Raw genomic sequence first — 19,738 nt, 5'->3', positions numbered from 1 at the left:
TTTTTATTACATTTGCATCCAGTTTTATTTTGTTATAAGCAATAATTATAAATTTATTTCTTAATTAAAACTCCTAATCGTACATATTTAGTTACATACGTTTCAATGTTTTCAATATGTGGTTCAAGGGATCAAAGTTTAAACATAACGATTATAATCTGCACTTACAAATAATCAAACATTGTAAATTACATACACATGCTTTATAATTAAATTTATTAGTGAGTAAAAACGCGCAGCTTCTAGTCGCATTTTTTTCATTTAATAAATACACGATGAATTTATTCGACAAGGTGATGTATTTCATTTTTGGTTTACGATTTTTTTTTTTAATTTTTTTTGTAGTCATTTTTTTGCTTTTATTATTACCATCTCAAACTTACTTACATACGTACTTATATATGTATATTTATATATGTACATACATAGGTAATGTTTGTATGCATTTATGTATACAGTTTTGCAATGATAGGTTTGGTTGTGCCAAAGGAAAAACTAACAACAACTTCTGCGAATGGACATCGAACTCCTTCAAGTTTTTCCAACGATTTTTTAGTTCGCGCGAAATAAGCTAAACCAAATAAAAGTTTTTGATTCTTGCAACATTATTTGTTATGTTTTCTCACGTGTATTTGATTTTGTGTTGAGGCTTATATGTAGATACATATGTATGTAGATAAATATATAGTAAGCAAAGTGTCGAATTTTTATTAATTTTGCATTTTTAGTAAAGAATTCTGCCAAATACAAACATACACACAAGTATTTTTTTACTAACTAAACTTTTCAAAGAAAATCATTGCATATAGTTTCAATTTTTTTTAAATAAATATTCAAAACTTTACAATTACGTGCATAGTTTTTAAATTCAATTTTGTCTTCAAAATACCAGAATGAAGAAGAAACGAATATATATACAACTGATAAAAAAAAAAATTGTAGCGCATCAATAATTTCTTCCAAGTCAGCAGAGAAAATAGCCGTCTTCGATTCGCCACTATATTATCACTATATTTGAGCTCTGCTCTCTTGACAAAAAATGTGCGTGTGAAAGCAACAATAAAGGTCGGTGTTAAGCAGGGATCACACGATTTGTATATTTGTACATTTTGCAGTTACAAATCATGTGATCCCTGCTTTATGCAGATATTTTTTTTAGCAAACTGTATGCAAATTTGGAGAGAGGCTTTGGCGACTCTCACAGCAAACTAAATTTGGCTGGCCAAATCGATGTAAAATTATTGTTACCATACAAAAAAATTGTTGGTAATTGTAGTTATACATACCAAGGCATAGTTAATGAGGCTCGACACTTTTAAGTCTTTTCAGACCGTCTGAAACCGGTTTTTCATAGGCGAGAGGAAGGGAGTAGTATTTTACCTCAGCAATTTAAGACCGGGAAAATGCGGTATGACTTCGGTCTGAAACACACACATAGAAAAATCTCTTACTAACACAACAATATACCGCATATCCAGATATCCTAATAACCAGGCAAGCGTGAACAACCACATTATTAATTTTTGCATCAAAAGGACATCTGCAATTTTTATTTCGTGTTAGCAATAGGCATAAAAGCACAATCAACGTGCAACCCTGTGCCAAACTCAGTGGATCCACCAAACAAAAATTTGTCTGCATAACACTGACCAAAGTTATCCAGCTGAATTTCTTCCCACGACAGTTGGTTCTACGTAACCGGAACGACCCAGATTCATATCTGGCCAAGGACGGTCACTTTAGCATCATTCCACAAAAATTATTTGGGGACTTTGTATGCTGTTACAACAACAACATCCATTCTCTGTATGATCTCTATGCAGATATTAGACAAGTTTTACTATAATAAATGGTTTATGCCAGTTATTCTCTAGGTTTGCCACTGTCTAAGTGTGGGCGAATCGAAACACCTAATAATTAAATAAATAGAACAAAAAAAAAAAAACAAGTACAAGATATTCAAATTACAAGCACGCGTTTAGCAATAAAATCCGTACTTGTCTAGGCACGGCAGCAACAAAGTTGCCAACAGTCTGGCAGCACAGTCTCTCTCTCGCGTTCGCTCACCTCCACTTTTAAACTGTTACACTTGTAATTAACAGCACGTTAGAGGCGCCCCAGATTAGAATGTTCATTAGAATTTAAATTTCAGCTATGAAATAAAATAAAATGATTTCCTTGCATCGCCCATTGCTCGGCCAACAAAGACAACTGCATAAATAAATATTAATTTGCAACACTAGCGGCAATGTTTTTATTTGCCGCCATCAACATGTGTGACATACTGCTACTCTCAATTTGTGTGCTTGTAGCTGCGGCTGCGGCAGCCACGGTAGCAGTAGCAGCCACTGCTGCCGTTTGTCTTTGTTGCTGCTGCTGTTTTGGTTGCTGCACTGCAGCCGCTGTTAAAGGTAATGGAGCCGTCATATGCATCGTACTGGAAGTACTTGTTGTTGTGACTGTGGTGGCGTTTGCATGCGATGTGTTTGAAACTGCTGGCGTCGCCGTATTAGGCAAGTTTTTTGTAGCTCCGCTAGCCGTTAAAACAGTGCTTGCTGTCGTGCTAATTGCAGAGGAGCTGGTAGTTATGGTTGTATAATTTGGCATATTATTGGTTATGACCGATGAGCGACTCTGCAGCTGAAAATAATAAAATATAATATTTACTTTTTTTTTTAATATTTCGAAAGGTATGCTTAAGTCAGTTTTTAGTTTTAGATCAATGCTTAAATGTTAATGATGATCAATTAATCTAATTGGCGGTAAATTTTATGAAAATTCACATAGCGTTACCAATATATATAGCTATCCTTGTTGGCTGCTATAGCTGAACTTTACTCCGTCGCTAAAGTGAAGTGAGCCAGGCCACGGCTGGACTGGGATGACGACTGTCTTAATTATTTCAGTTATTCAAAAGCCAGTGAAATGAAAAGTACAATGGTCATGCATTGAAGGTAAACGCAGGAAAATTGTTTTAAAGACTCAATTGTTAACATTTTAAAAAGGTATGGATGACGTATCAAACTCAGAAATTAACCCGCCAATTCCCATTAGCAAAATTCTGATATTTCTTTCACTTATTTATAACAAAATTGTACAAATAAGAGAAAAACATTGTTTTTTAATAGCCATTGTTACTTCTCATTATGTAAATGACTTTCATCTCTAGACGATCTACCCACGATAATACCTATTTGCATTTTTATCAACCCTAAACCAACTATTATTTTGATACGTAAATTGATCTATAATATATTCCATGTCTTATTTTGCCAATTGTATTTACCATTTAGACACATCATTTATGATTTTGGCATCATTAGCTGAAACGGGGCATAAAAGTAATTGTCCTTTTGCTGCCAACGAAAAATTATAGAAGTGCATGAAAAAGTTTTTAACAAAAAGCCATCATCCGTTCAGAAGTGGTGTAAAACTGTAGGTCTCTCTAAAAATAATGAGGCGCATGATAGAAAGGCTCCGCCTAGTATTTTTAACCAACTTTCCAATGAGCTAGACTTGAAATTTAGTTCAGAACCTGATGACAAAACAATATGAAAGATGAATTAATCCGCTAAGTGGTCCAGCTATCGAGACATTTGAAAACCCCTGTTTTTAATGTGCCATTTGGTTCATATTTGGAATGTATATTACTCACATGGTAAGAAATAACCACAAAAATGTTTGCCTGTAGGTGGCGTTGGATGGATATATTCCGAAAACCTGCACCTATGGTCTAATTTAGTTTATATTTATAATATATACTTACATCAATAGGAATAACTCCACAAAAAATGGCACAGGAGTCGAGATATGTATTTGGAAACCCCGTATTTATGACCGGTTTGGGCTCGTTCTATTAGGGAGTTCACAAGGTGTTTTATACTGTGGTAATGTTGTATGTCGTAAGCTTTAAACGGCTAAAACTATTTATTTGGCCGTTAAAAATTTTACGACATACGACACTTACGACAAATTGTGAACCACCTATATATGTAAGGCCAATCCATAATCCAGGCGAGAAACTTTCCTCTAATAAGATAACCATGAAGTATTGCATATTTTAAAATGTTATATAAAAAGCAATTTTCCCTCTAAAAAGAAACTTCAACCTGTGAAAAAACTTTAGAAGCAGCACCATGAACGGATCAGCAGATACAATGCTTTTTTTTTTTTTTTTGTTATCCGGTTTGGATGGTAAGAATTTTGTTTGACAAACGAACATTTTTGCTTTATTAGTTTAACTGGAAGTTGCGATACTTTTTCTGGGCGTTCCCACGTCTGTTACCCCGGCAGCACTCAACCACAATAGTTTTTCTCGAAACTTTTGCAAATAAATTTATCTTCGCCAGTTTTTTCTCATAATTTTACTTGTTTCATAAAACTATAAATTCTAGTATAGTTTCTAGAGGAATAGAGTTAGTCAACTACGCTTTGAAACACTATCGAAAAAAGTTAGAAGGTGCAAGTGATATTACTGTTTCGTCTCTATTAGCTTTCTCGGCCCTCTATACGGATATTCGTTCACGCGCACTGTAAATAGTTTACTTTTAGTCAGAGTTTAGAGCGTTTACCTGGATCCTTGTTGTTACGGCATGATAACAGGGTCCGCATAATCTCACGGGATTAAAAAGCTTTGCATCAGGTAGCGGGGCCCAAAACTCTGAACAGTCGGCGCAAAATATCTGCCCACACGAACTAAATGAAGAGATAAAAACAGAATAATTTAAATATGGCACAGAATACTCAGTATAAGAAATACAGAGTAATACATTTAGGAAAATTAAAATAGTGCGAATAAGTTATTAGCAGCGTTGCATATCCATAGTCAGCTTGAATATGGATTTGAAAAATGTATTGTATTACGTCTTTTAAGATTAAAATAATGCAATTTTTCTTAAATGTTTTCATATTCAACATATGCATATATATCACTTATGTAATATTGAAAACGATATTGGTGCCTATAAATTTCAAGGCGACCTAAGTAATTTCATATCTGTTAACTGCGTATAATCGCATTTGTTAATCGTTAAACTTTATCAGCAAAAGTAAGACTTTTATGCACAAGAGTTATTATCCAGAAAGCGTTAGGTATTTGAGGACAAATAAAATCACAGCAATAACATCTTCAATCCGCAGGCGGAATCGTTTGCATGTTTGGATCAAAAGTTCCTCGTCCACATGCGCCATTAAATCTTATAGTCTCTGCTCTCAAAAGCTGAAGGGTATTGTGGAGATGTTTATTGGTCCCCCGTTCAAGTCATCGAAACGATTAATATCCGATGAGTTGGGTGGTCGTATCTTTGAAGGTGTGGCGTCATGAAAATTCTCAGATTTCTAATCTTGCGTCTTCATGTCCTTGTGTGAAGGAACAGAGTTCTGTTGGAATACCAATTGCTTCTCATCGCGTACTCTATCTATCCAGGGTTTCACAACTGCATTTACGCGAAGTCCATTGGGAAAGAAACAAAATTCTTCCAGTTCTAAGCGTGCTTTGTAAACAAAGGATCGGACAACTTTAAGAAGTTGACCTATTTCAGGATCGAGTTGCACGAATATATATCTATATGTGAGTGCCCTCAAATACCCGACGCATCCTGTACGTATGACTTGGAACACTTTCAGATTTAATGGTAATTTTTTGAATCCATATTTCATATAATACGAGCCAGCAATAAAAGTAAACAATGATTTATAATATCCAATAAAAAAGGTTTGTTATTCACAAATGCATAATGTAGAAACTAATAGTTTAGAAATTCGAAAACGAATGAGGTAGGATTAAAACTACTACACTGGTATAAGTAGATATGTATGTATGAACGATTACGCATAAAGAGACAAACAAGAAAACATATAAAAATTCCAACCAAAATCCTTAGAAAATAGTTAACATTTAGAAAAAAAAACAATTATGAACAAATTACAAATTTATAATATTTAATTTCAAGCATTTTGAGTTGCGCACCGGCAATGATGTCTTCGACGGCCTATCCAGAATTCGACTTGACAGCTGGTGCAGCGTTTCACTGCATGATCGGGTACCCATAGGACACTTGCGGTGTTTGGTTGTTGTATGGAGGAACTAGCACTAGATGAGGGTGCGCTGCGATCTTCAACAGCCTCCCATGAGCATATCGAAGCATTCTCAATGTTATCTATAGCTGAATTCTGCAAGTGAAAAAGTTGTATGGTCAAGTTATTTGTTTGTGATAGATGTTGAAGCATAGACTGATAAAGTCAACAATTAGCACAACAAAAATTTGCTTCAAAATTTCAAGTAAGTCAATTTTTGCAGTACAAATGCACATGCGGTTAGCATAGTTTTTTCTTCTTTTTTTTTGAAATATAAGCGCCATAAAAATGCACGGCAGCTCGCATTTCTGTAATGCGGTTTTGTAAGATATTTTGCAAGGCCAACAGCAACGGCAACAGCCAGATTAGTTTGATTGGATAAAGGAGTGGTAGAAGGAATCAACAAGTGAAAATGTGCAAGGCGCGCTAAACAATCAAGCAGCATTCGTATCATCAATGAAAACTTATTTCGCAAAAACAGTAAATCGAAAAGTTTAACTTTTTACTGCACAAGGAAAACAGTGAACATACAGTTGTCCACAAAATAATAGGAGTGCGATATTTTGACCAGTTTTGGCTGTTTTGTCTTTCGTTTATTTACTTTTTATTATTTTTTTTTATAAAAGTCTAACTGGCTATACAACATATCTCATATAAATTCAGATTTCAAACTTTGTACAAAAATTATAAAAATTTCGCAACTTTTCACCCAGACTTCCAAATTTTTTAGTCAGAATCTCTACAAAAATTGTGGTATGCAGTTTTGTAACCCATTTTATTCTAATAAAATGCAAGTTTCAAGTTGCAAAAAAATTTCGTTGATTTTTTGAGAATATTTTTGGTTGAAGGTGTTTCACGTTTTTTCCATACAAAGTATGTTCGACAATTTCCTTTTATATGGAGGACACTGCCAGCAAAAAAAAAATTACCAAAAATCAACGAAAAAAAATAAATTAAATATGGTATTTGTTGTATAACCAGATAGACTTTTATAAAAAAATAATAAACATTAAATAAACAAAAGACAAATAACTAAAACTGGTCAAAATACCGCACTCCTATTATTTTGTGGACAGCTGAATGCCTATATGTACTATGTATTTTTTATTGCCACAAGCTTTTAACCGTTACACATCGCACAGCAAGCAATGCACTTTAAGAAAATCAAAAAAAAAGACACAAACTAACCGCTGACAAGGAGCTATTGCTATCGCGACAATCGCAACTGTAATTTCGCATTAGCATCGCCATTGTGTTATCATTATCGTCGTCAGTCAGCATATCATCTTCGTTGTTGTAGCAAAGACTACAACTGAAACTATGGTAGCGCCTGCGCTGATTATAACTGTTCTGGCAAATGCAATGGCAATAACGGTGGCGAGAAAGTACTCGCCCATGATGACCGATCGCAGTGTGGTAACGTTGTAAACGATGACGTCGTTTATATGATTGGTATGATTGTGACCGTTGTTGTTGTTGCTGTCTCATTTGCTGCTGTTGCAATAGTTTGCACTTATTACATGATCTCGCCTTTAAGCATTGGCACCTTGTGGTGCGTTCAACTATTCTACATCTGCTAAGTAAGATCTCGTCTTCCTTAAATAGGTGTGATTATAGGAATACATACATTAATACATATGTATGTACTAATACGTTTACAAATACGCAAGTTTAGCGAGCATAAAAAGTATTAACGCAATAAGTACTATGCTGTTACTTTTTCTGAGCCACTTTCAGTCGGCGTAAGCGCACATACATAAGTACATACGTAATTACGATATGGTAAAAGTAAGCCTAGAATTTATAAAATTATGACTACTACCCACAGCAATTAACTGCAAGATTTTATAGCGATAACTGGTAATATGTATGTACAGTGAAAACTCTCATAGACGGACGCTCTAATAATCGAATATCTCCTGTAAGCGGACACATTCTTGGGAACGAACAATACATATTTGGTTTTTTTTTTTCATACAGAATGCTCTCCTCTCCACGCACTTTCCGATAAACGGACGCAGACACTCAAAAATGTCTAGTTATGAAAAAAAAAATCTCCCATAAGCGGACGCGAAGCTCTAATAAGCGATACATTTTTTCTTTTTTCCCCAGTCTGGTGTTGACTCTTGCGCATGTACCTAGGTATGTATGTATATGTACACAAGTAAATACATCCATATTCAAAGATTTTTTTTTCTAGAAAAAATTTTGTCGTTTCATTGCCCTCTTCTTGCTGCTTGAGAGCTAAACAACGTTCACTTATTGAATAGAATTGGGTAGAAAATGACAGGCGCATGAATCGCTGGTCAAACAGGCGCGGTGCGGTACAAAATAGTATATGCGTTGCTTTGTGTCTTTACTGTGCTGAGGAGCACTCCAAAAAAGGGATTTCGGAATTAAAGTAACTGCCGCCCAAGAATTTATAGCGTATGAAACAGGCAGGGCGCTCTGAGCGAAAACGCTATACAGGATTATACTGCGCGTTCGCGTAACGCTCTTGTTTGGCAAGGCTTTAAAGAGACTAAAAATTACATGTACGCAGGTTTCGGGCCTTGAAAAATTTTAGGAAAAATAAAATTTTGGTAGTAGATTTAATTTGTTTTATTAATGCAAGAGACACACATCGTAGTATGACAACAAAACAACAATAGGTGCGTTCGACAAGTCAAAAATTTGTAATAGTTTTTCCAAATTTTTACTGGATGGCGTTCGATAACGACAAAAAATTATCCAACACACAAAAATTGAGAGAGCAAGCGTTCATTTTGATGCAAGAGAAGCGTTCATTTTGTACTGGCAAAATTTTAGTCAGCAAAAATTATCCAACACGAAAACATATGATCACAAAACATATGGTTGCAATTTCTGTAAACAAGCAAAATTGCATTTTCCTAGTTTTGGTAATTATATGCTTTATGGCTGCCTGCTATGTGACCTTATGATAGCGCCAACTAGTTTTTACTTCTAGAAATGTTCCTGGCGAACATTGAACGTTCACTTTTCTTTTTTCTTCTATGGAGGCAACATGAATTTCAGTTTGTTTACAAATAAAACATAAACAAAGTCAGCTGGTGTGTCTTCTTCTTCCGGTTTTTGCAAGTAATGGCTAATTTCCTGTTCGTTTACTGTTTTGCTTTTTCATCTCTTTGGGAGAGAATTTTCGCTTACTCTCTTGATTTTGATTGTTGGCTGGTGTTGGCTAATTTTGTTATCGAACGAAACTAATCTATTCCACACGTGTGGCACCCTCTTACTCATTCGTAATTCGCACTCCAATTACGCATCGAATTTCGTAATTCGCCATACAAAATTTTGAGAGCGAATTACCTCATTTGTTGGTAATTCAGATCCAATTACCATGGGAATTACGAACAAATCGGTGCTGTCTCTAATTTTTATCGGAAATTTATCGAAACTAGCTCACAAATTAAAACTTGCATTTTTTCTGAGTACGAAAAGTAAAGTTTTTAGATGTGTATATCCCTAATTTAATAATAAATTTTTAGGAAGAACCTAAATTTTGCATCAATTTTGCAGCGAAGAAAAATAAAAACAAAACACAGAGACGGAGAACTGTCAACTGTCATTCGCGATCGTAATTGGGGGAGCGAACCAAGTAATTCAGGGTACCGTGGGAAAATGGTATAACTATGGACTAGAGGTCAGAAACTATCGAGAGTCTGCACTACCGATAACCGGCACCATCGATAGTGTGCGATAGTTTTCTTTTGAATTATAAGTATATTTCTTTTAATTGTTTCACCGTTTCCATAATATATGTCCATTTTATACATGTTGGTAAGTTTAACCGCCCTATTCCCACAACACTGACAAAATTCATCATATGACCATTGTCACAATTAGTGCGCCTAAAACACAATATAAACATTGTTTCGCCGTTGTCACTTACTCAGTAGGTCATAACAATAAAACTGACAATTGTCATACGACAGCTTAAAAGAAATTTGCGGCATAGTATTAGGCGCAGTAGTAAAGGCAATAGTCAGCCGCTGAGTTTTGTCAGTGGTGTGGGAATAGGGCGATAATTCATATGATGCAAGGTTAAATGATTTTCAAATTATAAACTTAATACCTTTCGATTTATTAAGAATTTTTTAAAATTGATTAAAAATTTTGTTTTTGTTTAAAAATCCAGCAGTTTACTTCTTCTGCATTAAACGAGATCGCTTTCGCTCATAACACGGTGCTACAAAATCACGAAATATACCCGAAAAAAAAACTTAATGTAGATTGTAGGTAGGGTCTTTTGAAAAAGGGTTTACTGACCTTTAAAATGATGTATAGCAATATATTGTTAGACTTAGCTTATTGGGAATTTCCATCGGGTAAAATTAAAAAAAAAACCCTATTTTTCTTAATTTTTTCAACTTTGACCATCGCTAATTTAAAAAATTCCTATGATATTGGCCAAATATATAGTACCTATATCAAAGTACATTTATTTTTTAATACATTTATACTTCAGCATTTAATTTTTTTCTTGTAACAACATAACCACGGTATATTTTTGCAAGAGGGCATCAGCTGATCCTTTTCGCTGAGCAAAGCAGTCAGTATTCGAACTCTTTGAAAAAAAGAAAATCTTTAAAAAGAAAGGGAAGAGTGAAAGAAAGTATTTAGCCTTTAAAAAAGCCTTCCCTTAATCATCAAAGCTCCAACTCTTAAAATTTATCATTTAAGTACAAATAAAATAAGACTCAGACGTACAGGATCAGTAAAAAGGATCGCCATGATGCCCCCTTTCAAAAATATATCGCATATATTCAGCTTCACAGTGTAATTACTTGTACTAAGAGGCTTTTTATAATGATGCAGCATCTTTGTATACCACCCCTATCAAATAATCCTACAATTTAAATAATTAAATAACTAAACTTCATTTTCAAGTTGCTTACCTGTTCATCATTTGCATTTGTTTGTGCAACGTTGCAATTTGGGCATATTTTTTTAAGTAACGCCATGCGCATGTCATGTATTTCACGCAACAGTACATCCTCGCGCACCTAAACGTAAAATAAAATATTTGTATGAAACAAAAAATGTAGATTCTACGATTTGAAACTTTAGCTCATACACGATTTGACTAACCTTGTGTTCGAGCACAATTTGTTGCAGTCGGAGATTTTGTTCGCTCAAGGCATGCGCCAATCCATCTGGACAGGATATTGTGATTTGTGGTCGTTCCTGTTGTGCGGGCGGTGTCATCGGCAACGAACGCGCACCAGGCAATGAAAACCGTGTTGTGCTGATTGAGAAAACATTGAATGCATATCAAAGTGTGCACTTTTTATGATAGTAACAGAAAGTTGGATGGATTTTTGCACATACCTTCCATTAGCTAGCTTTATATTAATGCCATCAAAAAAACGATTTGGATTAGAGTTCGACGAAGATGTCCGTCGCCGCCGATGAGTGGCTGCACCACCTACAGCTGGAACTCCACCAAATCCGCTTCTAACTCCTACAGTTGCGCTTGCAGCAAAGTCTGTCGGTGTCGTTGGCAATGACACGCCGTTATTTGAGATTGTCTCACAATTGCCACTCACAGATATTTCCAACTTTCGATGCTCTGGCAAAATAATGATACTTTCATTCATGGAATCGTTGGAATGCGCATGAGTATTTGGAAACGGATCAGCATCATCATCGGCGTCTAATTCGTCAGGATCTATATCAGCTTCATTCTCACTTTTATTGTCACAATTCTGATCTGTCGTAGTTGTTGCGAGGCTATTATTGCTGTTTCTAATGTTTTTTAAATTATTGAGTGAAGACGATGTTGATGAGATGGAGGCATTACTAGATGAATTTGACAAGATATTTGAACGATTCGAGGTACTACTACTGCCATGAACTTTAGGCAAAATACTGTTATTCAAGCCATTGACGCCAATGCTACTTACAGCTGTATTGCAGGTTAAAGAATTTTTGCGCTAGATACAGAAACGCAAAAATCTATTAATTTTAGTTTAATGATAAACTTCATTTGAATACCTCTTGTTTTAATAGAACATATGGTGAAGTTAAACCAAGTTCCATTTTGTCAGCTGTCGTAGATAGTCTTTCAGGTGAAACAGAGCCGTCGGCAACATCGATTTCCTTCGCAGCAGGTGTTTTAATTTCTCGACAGTCATTACTCTGTCTTCTCTCGATCGGCACTAAAGTGTCTGTGCTAGTGTTGATCGAACCATGCCAAATGCTTCGTCGTTCATCTGCTTCACACGCTGCAGCGTCATCCACTTTGGAACTAGCATCTAAAAAAAAAATATAAACAATACACATATATGTACATGCAAATGTATGAATGCTCACCACTTAGGTCTACACTCAGCATCAAGTCCTCGTTCATGCAGGCCTTATACGTACTCAAGTTCTTACCGCCACCCGTATCTCTGATCTCAGTGGCAGCTAGAGTATTCTTAGCTTCATCATACTGACTCAAACTACCCAACTCAACGCCATTATGTGTATTATTGTAAACATCGGTTGATTTATGCGTAATAGCGGTTTCGTTTAAATGTTCGATATTCGACCTAAGGGCTTCAAACGGATAACTGTCGAAAATCACTGATGACATGTTGTTGCAGGCTTTGAATTTGTCCTGCTGTAGCATGTTTTCAGTAACCTGATCATCATCCATTATATCCTCGTTTAGTCCTTTTTGTGCATCTTTTTGCAGTTCATCTGCAGTTTTTCCAATACCAGTAAAATTTGCTTCGTCTTGGTTATTTAACTGCATGGTGAGATTTTGGATTTTCTGTATGGTATCATTTACATCATCTGGTGAATCTCCCCGCTCGGTTTGCATATTCGAAATGCAATCATTTTCAAAATTTGATGCCATAGTTAAACTGAAATTATAAATTACCAAATAGTACCGATAATTTTTTTATTTTCATACAAATCGAAAAGCTGAGGTTATTCACCCACTCTTTAATTCTAGAAACTTAACTGTCAAAAATTTCGAGTAAGATTTCGAATTTTAAACTATTCGCGTTTAAAAGTGCCCTAACACTTGCAATTCGCTGTAAGGCTTGAGAAAGCGAGATTCTTTTTGGGTGTTCGCACGAAAAAGTAGAATTTCATAGAAAAATTGCTGGTACTTATCAAGTGTGTGGGCACTTTTAGAATACGCACAAAAAACAATTTTATCACTAAATGACGTAAGAAATAGATTTCTGAATAAAATCAAATTCATATTAGCAGATTTAACTTATAGATTTGCTTACTTCGGTTCTAAAGTCACGTTTGGGTCGCTGGAACGACGTGATATTCCACTCTGCATAATGTTTGCTGATGTTAAATCACCATACGAACGTGTCTTAGTCATGGGAGCTTGAAATGAATTAATTAAGGTTTTCCTTCAAATCTAAGAAAATGTAAAGGAATGTTAAACTTACTTATCGAACCTTGCACAGTTTCATTACTGTTATTGGGAAAATCAATGCTATTTTGATTGCCCAGACTACCCAAATAAACATCAGTCCATAAGTATAAATCTCGTACATGATGCGCAGGCCAAATTACCTAGTTAATAAAATAATGTATACAAATAAAACAAAGCAAATTAATAATAATGCTTTCCAGTATTAAAATATAAAGTTTACCGCATCTCTATTTGCTATGTAAAGCGGATTTTTATACATTGGTCCTGAGAGGAAAGGCCAGACTGAGAATGTGCGCTCAAATACTGACTTTTCCAAACGCTCCCTGTATGTGTTGCAAAGGAAGGTACCGAATAAACATGAATGGGAGTGTTGTGCTAATTTTATCTAAAATAAAAGATAATAAATTTCAGTGCATGCTGCTAGACATTTGCTAATCTCACTAATTACCAAGTACGCCATGTTGAATTCAAAACTACATGGGAATTGTCTGTGTATTTGATGCACTATATCCAACCATTGCAAGAAAACTGGGCACCTTTCATTTACGTCTTCAGAACCGGGCCCATGACCACAGCGATCGGAAAATTTATGCCCGAAACTCAGCCATTCACGTTCAACGAGAATGCGGAAACCCTAATAATAATAATACAAACAAAAAATATATTATTTGTATGCAAAGTACCAAAATCTGGCATCCTAAATGGTTACCTCAACAGTGCGATAGAAAGGATCCAAGCACAGTTGTGCTGTGGCCACAATTTGTGGCGTTCGATCCCAGCCGTCCGAACAGTGTACCAATACCGGGCGCCCTTTCTTCTCGATGGCGTGGCAGACGGTTACGGCCGCAGCTAAAAGTCCAGAAAGGTGTTGCAGCCACATTGTCTTTTCGAGTAAACCTAACCAACTAAAAGAAATACAAGTTTATACAAATGTAAGTAGAGTCAGAAGAAAACTATTATCAAGCTTACTTGGGACAATCTGGTGGTGAAGCGCACAGTTGTCTGAGCGCATGAAAACTCTTTCGTATGACATGAATGTTACCTAGATTCATAAATTCTATTTCCGCGCACGGATAATATTCAATGCATTCGCAGCCACCGCCACGTGCACGATTCGTTACAGCAGATGCGTAGCTACGCGCATCTATAATAAGGATTTTCTAATAGGAAAAGACAAAAAATCAATAGTCTCGAATGTAATACGCTATAATTTATAAGTACTTTACGTACTCTCACTTCATCCAGCGCTACTTCTTCGTGACTGTTTTCAGTGCTTGATGGTGAATTCTCACCGGAAGTCATGGCGAGCCCAGGATTTGCGCACTGCATGAAACGACGCATCTGCTCGCCTCTGTCAAAGGCACAAGCATCAGCCAATGCTTTGAACAGTTGCTCGTCTTTCGTACTGCGCCAACCGAACCAACCCACCTCCGGCTGACTGCAGCGCGCAATCACTGCGCCCGATTTTCGATGACGCCACACAACCGCTGGCAGACGCCGCGAACCACGAAAGTTCGCCACTTCATTGAGCATTTCGTCCGATATGCAACCCGGCACCAGCAACTTTTGCGGATATGAAGGACACAATTTGAACTCCTCATTGGCTTTGGAAATACGCCACGCTCCATTTAGATCGAAACCGAGTCGTTCGACTTCACGCATAAAATCTTCATCATCGCGGGAGGCACGTTGTAAGCGTTCCAGGTACTCGGTAGAATTGTCAATGATGCTACCATCGGCTAATCTGCCAATACCATCGCCATTCTGCACGCTAATTGCATCACACATATACGAGTGGAAGGGAAACGCGAATAATGCTTCTAACGTTGGCGGGACACCCACTGATTGATTAATACGGCGCTGCCAATCGGCGCATTGTTCAGCTGTTTCAAAGGAACATTTCACAGTGCTAGCGTCTTTACAATTTATGATTAATTGAAACAGGTCACGGATATGTACGCTCTCGATCAGGCCCAGTGGCACAGATGTCTCTGAGTTGGTAGAGTTTTTAAGCATAAATATGCGGTATGTAGAGAGCGCCAAAACACCATCATCTGTACGTCCCAGATATTTGACGGATTCACCGGCAACTGCATTAAGAACGTAATTTTTTGAGTTATCAAAAATAAACTAAACAAACAATCGAAAATTCAGAAATACTAACGTTCTTGAAAGGGCACCGTCAACTGTGTATCTTCCTTCTCCATTTGAGATTTTGGAAAAAATTCAGTTGCTCGTACAATGCACAATGACGGAGGAGGTGATCCATCCGATCCCTCCATTTAGCTGGAAATAAAAGAATTATAAAATAAATTTATTATCTACATACATACATATGTATGTACATTGTATATATTAGAAAATTCTTTAGACATACATACGTTTGAAGAAAATTTTTGAAATATAAATAACAATATTCTGATATTTCCTACCCCGGAAAAGGGGATAATATGTATTTGCCTCTCTCAAGGTATACTTACTATGTGCGAGATTATTGTGTGTTCCATCACCAAATATGTATACATATTAAAATTTGTGCCAAATATCACAAATATAACAAGCATGGTCCCATTTCCATGGAACACTTTACCCCGGAGAAGGGATTAGACTTTGGAAGCAGATTGAAGAGCTGAGGCAGAACGAAGGAACATGTTTAGAGTAAGGATTATTAGAGATTCTATCCACACGATTCTCCTACATGCAGAAATATCTGGAATGGTTCGTATGTCTCAGGAAGAATTACTTAACTCCAGCGAAGCTCCGACAATCATATAATAGTCGCCAAAGTGCAATTATGCTCTCTTACTTCTCCATCCAATCCTAACATTAACTTTTCCAAACTACACTTCCACCCCCCCACCAGCTCATACAAATCAATTGTTGAACTTGCACAGAGTGTCGGACATATGACATTTTTCACTGTGTTGCTGTTTCAAAACAGCTGCCGAGTATGTATGTAAATTGAGCCACAGCACTCTTCATCACAGTCTACTAAACGAAGCCACTGTAGCACGCAAACCACAAGGCAAGTCGGAACATCACACTAGGTCAGCAAACCCGTCAAATGGAAGGCACGCAAATGTACGAAACACCTTGCAACAAGGCGCTACACATGTGGGCGTCAGCAAGTAAAAAGGAAAGCACACTCCGTATCCAGCGGTGAGTTGAAACGTTTGGTGAACACACGACACTTACATCGCAGCTGGATCGGTAACTTCGGCTAAATGTTGGACCTGTGCAAGGACGGCGGCATGTTGGCAACCACCAACACAGTTGTTGTTAAATATCAATTTCGACTGAAAAAACAGCATAAAACCTGTAATCGCGGCAACTTATAGATGTGCCTATAAAGTGTATAGTACACACATACATTTTATCCAGAGGGTAGCGGTTTACGTTGAGGTGAGAGCTGAACTTATAAGCCAGTTGATAAGGACTAGGTAAACAAAGCTATTGCTAAAATGCAAGTGCGCACACCAAGAGTTTAGGTAATCTTATATTCTAGGATGTTGAAGCTGCTGACTGTGAATGGAAGGTTGGCGAGTAAGCTCGGCTTGCAGATTAATATTAATCCCATACCATAAAAATTTATTACGGCTGCTTAACTGCGGACATCATAGGCAGAGCGTAGACGGGTAGATCTTTTGGTGGAAAACTCATTTTCAGTTGAGTTTTCGACTCGGAAGATCTATCGTCAAGGGACTCTAGTGTTTGGCATGGTTTAGAATAGAGATTTAGCCTTTATTACCTGAACATTGGTTGCCGCAAGTGGAAAAAAAGAACATGAACATTTACTTGACGTTCTCAGCGATACGTAACCAGAAAACTAAAGGAACTAATTATAATGGAATAAGAGTTTGAAAAAAAAACGCAAACGGAATGAATTTTTACTAAATTTAAGATTACATTTATTCCGACCTTCGGATAGACGATAAGGCTTGCATTTAATAGCAATTGCGCACTTCAAATATTCATAACGACACACCCTAGCGCGACATGGAAAGGGCCAACTTTGTACTAGAAGCACGTGCTTCTTTATCCACATCATGGAAGGAGAACTCCGAAAAAAACTGCACACTAATATTACGGTCAAATTGGCCCCATTTAACTTGTTAAATTAAATGAAAAAGAGCTTTTTGAAAAAAACACAATCGTCCACATTGAACATTTGGAGTTAACTTTGACGGTTGTTTGATTACCAATAAAAATTCGAGAAAAAAAATATTCAAAATCAAGTTTTTGTGTTTCAATTTGTTTTGTGCGAATGTCTGCTTCATGATATTAACGCATACGGATTACTTAGAGACTTCAAAATGTTTAGTTCCTATGCACTATTTATCTCTGCGTACGATGAGACCTCATGGGAAATAGCTATTTACCGCCTTTGCCTCTTTTTTGGCGGGCAGACATGCATACATGCATTTTGATATTTTTTGATAATTTTTAATTTTTATTATTTTTCAGAATATAAATTTTTTGAACGTTGGCGTGTCAAATGAAAGCTTTTGGGTCATTCTGATTGGCCGGAGCAGAAAGCTTTCTGATACAACTCTGCGCTGAACTGGTTTTCAAACGAGTTAAATGATTTAACTGGTTCAATTTTCCAACAACAATTGCATGTGATTTAACTTGTTTATGAATATGTTTTGTTCATTTAACTGGTTTAAGCCCATTTAACATGTTTAGCTCGTCAATTTGAACGTAGTATAACTCAATTGAGAACGGGTTTGGATGGTCGGCTACACACCTAGACCCAGACGACATCTATCATATTTAAGCATGCCCGAAGTACATTGTTAATTCTGACGGGATATTTACGTATCAGATAGGAGCACACTGGAAGAGCCCCATATAAAATTTGGCAAAAAGGAAAGAAGAAATCTGAAAAATCGTATAGATTGGCAAACTGCCACGTCCACTACACTAGGGACGAAAATGGTAAATGTTACACAATTTTAATGAAATTCGTTTTGCAGCTTAATTTTAGTCAGAGAGATTTAAATCTAAAAAATGGTCGAAATCGGCCTACTGCCAAACAAAAAAATTGTATTTTCCTTAAAACCAAATAATTTCAGACATATGTATCTGTCTCCTAGTGTAGCGGGTGTAGAAGTTCACCAATCTGCACCAATTGTCATTTCTAGACAAAAGTACTACATATAAAATTCCAGGAAAATCGCATCACGATTAATAGTTTTCGCAACAGCTTATATGGGGATCTGTCATTGTGAAACGTCCAGTCTGTGGAAGATAGCAGACTCTAGCAGCTGCAACTTGTTTCAACAGTTTATCCAGGGTTTAGCGTTGTAATCCCAATAGCTCCGTGGTGGAAAGTAGTTAGACTATGTTTACGTTAAAAAAATGCCACCTTGTTATATGGCAACATTATTAGAGTGCAACATTTTAAAGAAAGAGCACGCAATATGCATCTTCAAGATGCTGAGAAAAGAATGCGAAAACTTGACAACCCTGGCGCAGGGCGGAAGAGAGGCAACATTATTTCGAGAAAAGAAAACGCTATAAGAAACTACTGAGAAACACTTGTTTCAAAACTTATTTCAAAACTTATTTGCACTTATTTCAACAAAACACATCCTGAAAAATTCGGCAGAACTCAATGAAACACCTAAAACTTATCTCATGCTTTCCACCAATGTGCGAACTTATTTATTGCCGTGAGAATAGGCTCTTAGTGGACGACTCTTGCCATGGTTATAAAACGAATTCAAATCAGTATTTTCAAGATCTATACTCTTGACACATACATATGTATTAGTTAATAATCCTTGTCATCAAAAATTATCAATTTTATTTTCTTATCCCCTCGAAGATGTGGGCTTTTGCCGCTCCCAGACCACTGTGGGGCGTAGCCACAATAAAACGAATATTGAAAAACTGCAATCTCTTAAACACTCCTCACTTTTTCAATTCGTATGAAACCAATATGTATTAGCACCTATTAATCAGCTGAATACTGTAATCCACTAGCAGTTTGACGCCACAATGGAAAACACTAAAGTTCTAATTTCTAACTAACGCATAAAACATAACTACATACATGAGCACATTACTTAAAACTTTGTATGTTAAAAGGCAATTGTCACCTTTCAATGGTTGGCTTGGTTGGAGAAACTTTATGAAGAAAGCTTATGTGTATTCCGAAAAACTAATTTTAAGACGTCTTAACTCTGCTCACTGCATTTGTCACATTATCAAAGCTACGGAAAAAGTACAGACAAGTATGTACAGAGATCC

At 36.5% G+C, this 19,738-nt stretch overlaps 1 protein-coding gene across 6 annotated transcripts in view; it reads right to left on the bottom strand.

Annotated features, from left to right (window-relative positions):
* Positions 1 to 2,220: 2,220 nt before the first annotated feature.
* The window catches only part of LOC118733214 (myotubularin-related protein 4), a 59,706-nt gene continuing 42,188 nt past the window's right edge, over positions 2,221 to 19,738 (bottom strand). For 4 of the 6 annotated variants that reach the window (XM_036462524.1, XM_036462523.1, XM_036462526.1 and 1 more), the window contains exons 2-18: positions 15,648 to 15,769; positions 14,714 to 15,573; positions 14,453 to 14,643; positions 14,193 to 14,388; positions 13,932 to 14,117; positions 13,704 to 13,868; positions 13,497 to 13,623; positions 13,326 to 13,431; positions 12,409 to 12,947; positions 12,091 to 12,350; positions 11,425 to 12,029; positions 11,185 to 11,341; positions 10,992 to 11,099; positions 7,264 to 7,671; positions 5,969 to 6,171; positions 4,572 to 4,695; positions 2,221 to 2,640 (exon numbers count right to left, since the gene is read on the bottom strand). In XM_036462524.1, the coding sequence (XP_036318417.1) occupies positions 2,227 to 2,640; positions 4,572 to 4,695; positions 5,969 to 6,171; positions 7,264 to 7,671; positions 10,992 to 11,099; positions 11,185 to 11,341; positions 11,425 to 12,029; positions 12,091 to 12,350; positions 12,409 to 12,947; positions 13,326 to 13,431; positions 13,497 to 13,623; positions 13,704 to 13,868; positions 13,932 to 14,117; positions 14,193 to 14,388; positions 14,453 to 14,643; positions 14,714 to 15,573; positions 15,648 to 15,765 (4,767 nt within the window). In that variant the 5' untranslated portion in view covers positions 15,766 to 15,769 and the 3' untranslated portion in view covers positions 2,221 to 2,226. The remainder of the gene's footprint in view (positions 2,641 to 4,571; positions 4,696 to 5,968; positions 6,172 to 7,263; positions 7,672 to 10,991; positions 11,100 to 11,184; positions 11,342 to 11,424; positions 12,030 to 12,090; positions 12,351 to 12,408; positions 12,948 to 13,325; positions 13,432 to 13,496; positions 13,624 to 13,703; positions 13,869 to 13,931; positions 14,118 to 14,192; positions 14,389 to 14,452; positions 14,644 to 14,713; positions 15,574 to 15,647; positions 15,770 to 19,738) is intronic. The other 2 variants (XM_036462527.1, XM_036462528.1) reach the window with 2 other exon arrangements.

Source organism: Rhagoletis pomonella, unplaced genomic scaffold (genome assembly GCF_013731165.1).
Source record: "Rhagoletis pomonella isolate Grant_MI unplaced genomic scaffold, Rhpom_1.0 Rhpom_scaffold_00002, whole genome shotgun sequence".
NCBI lineage: Eukaryota > Metazoa > Arthropoda > Insecta > Diptera > Tephritidae > Rhagoletis > Rhagoletis pomonella.
Note: the sequence above shows the minus strand (reverse complement) of the source record. Positions and strands in the feature narration are given on the sequence as shown.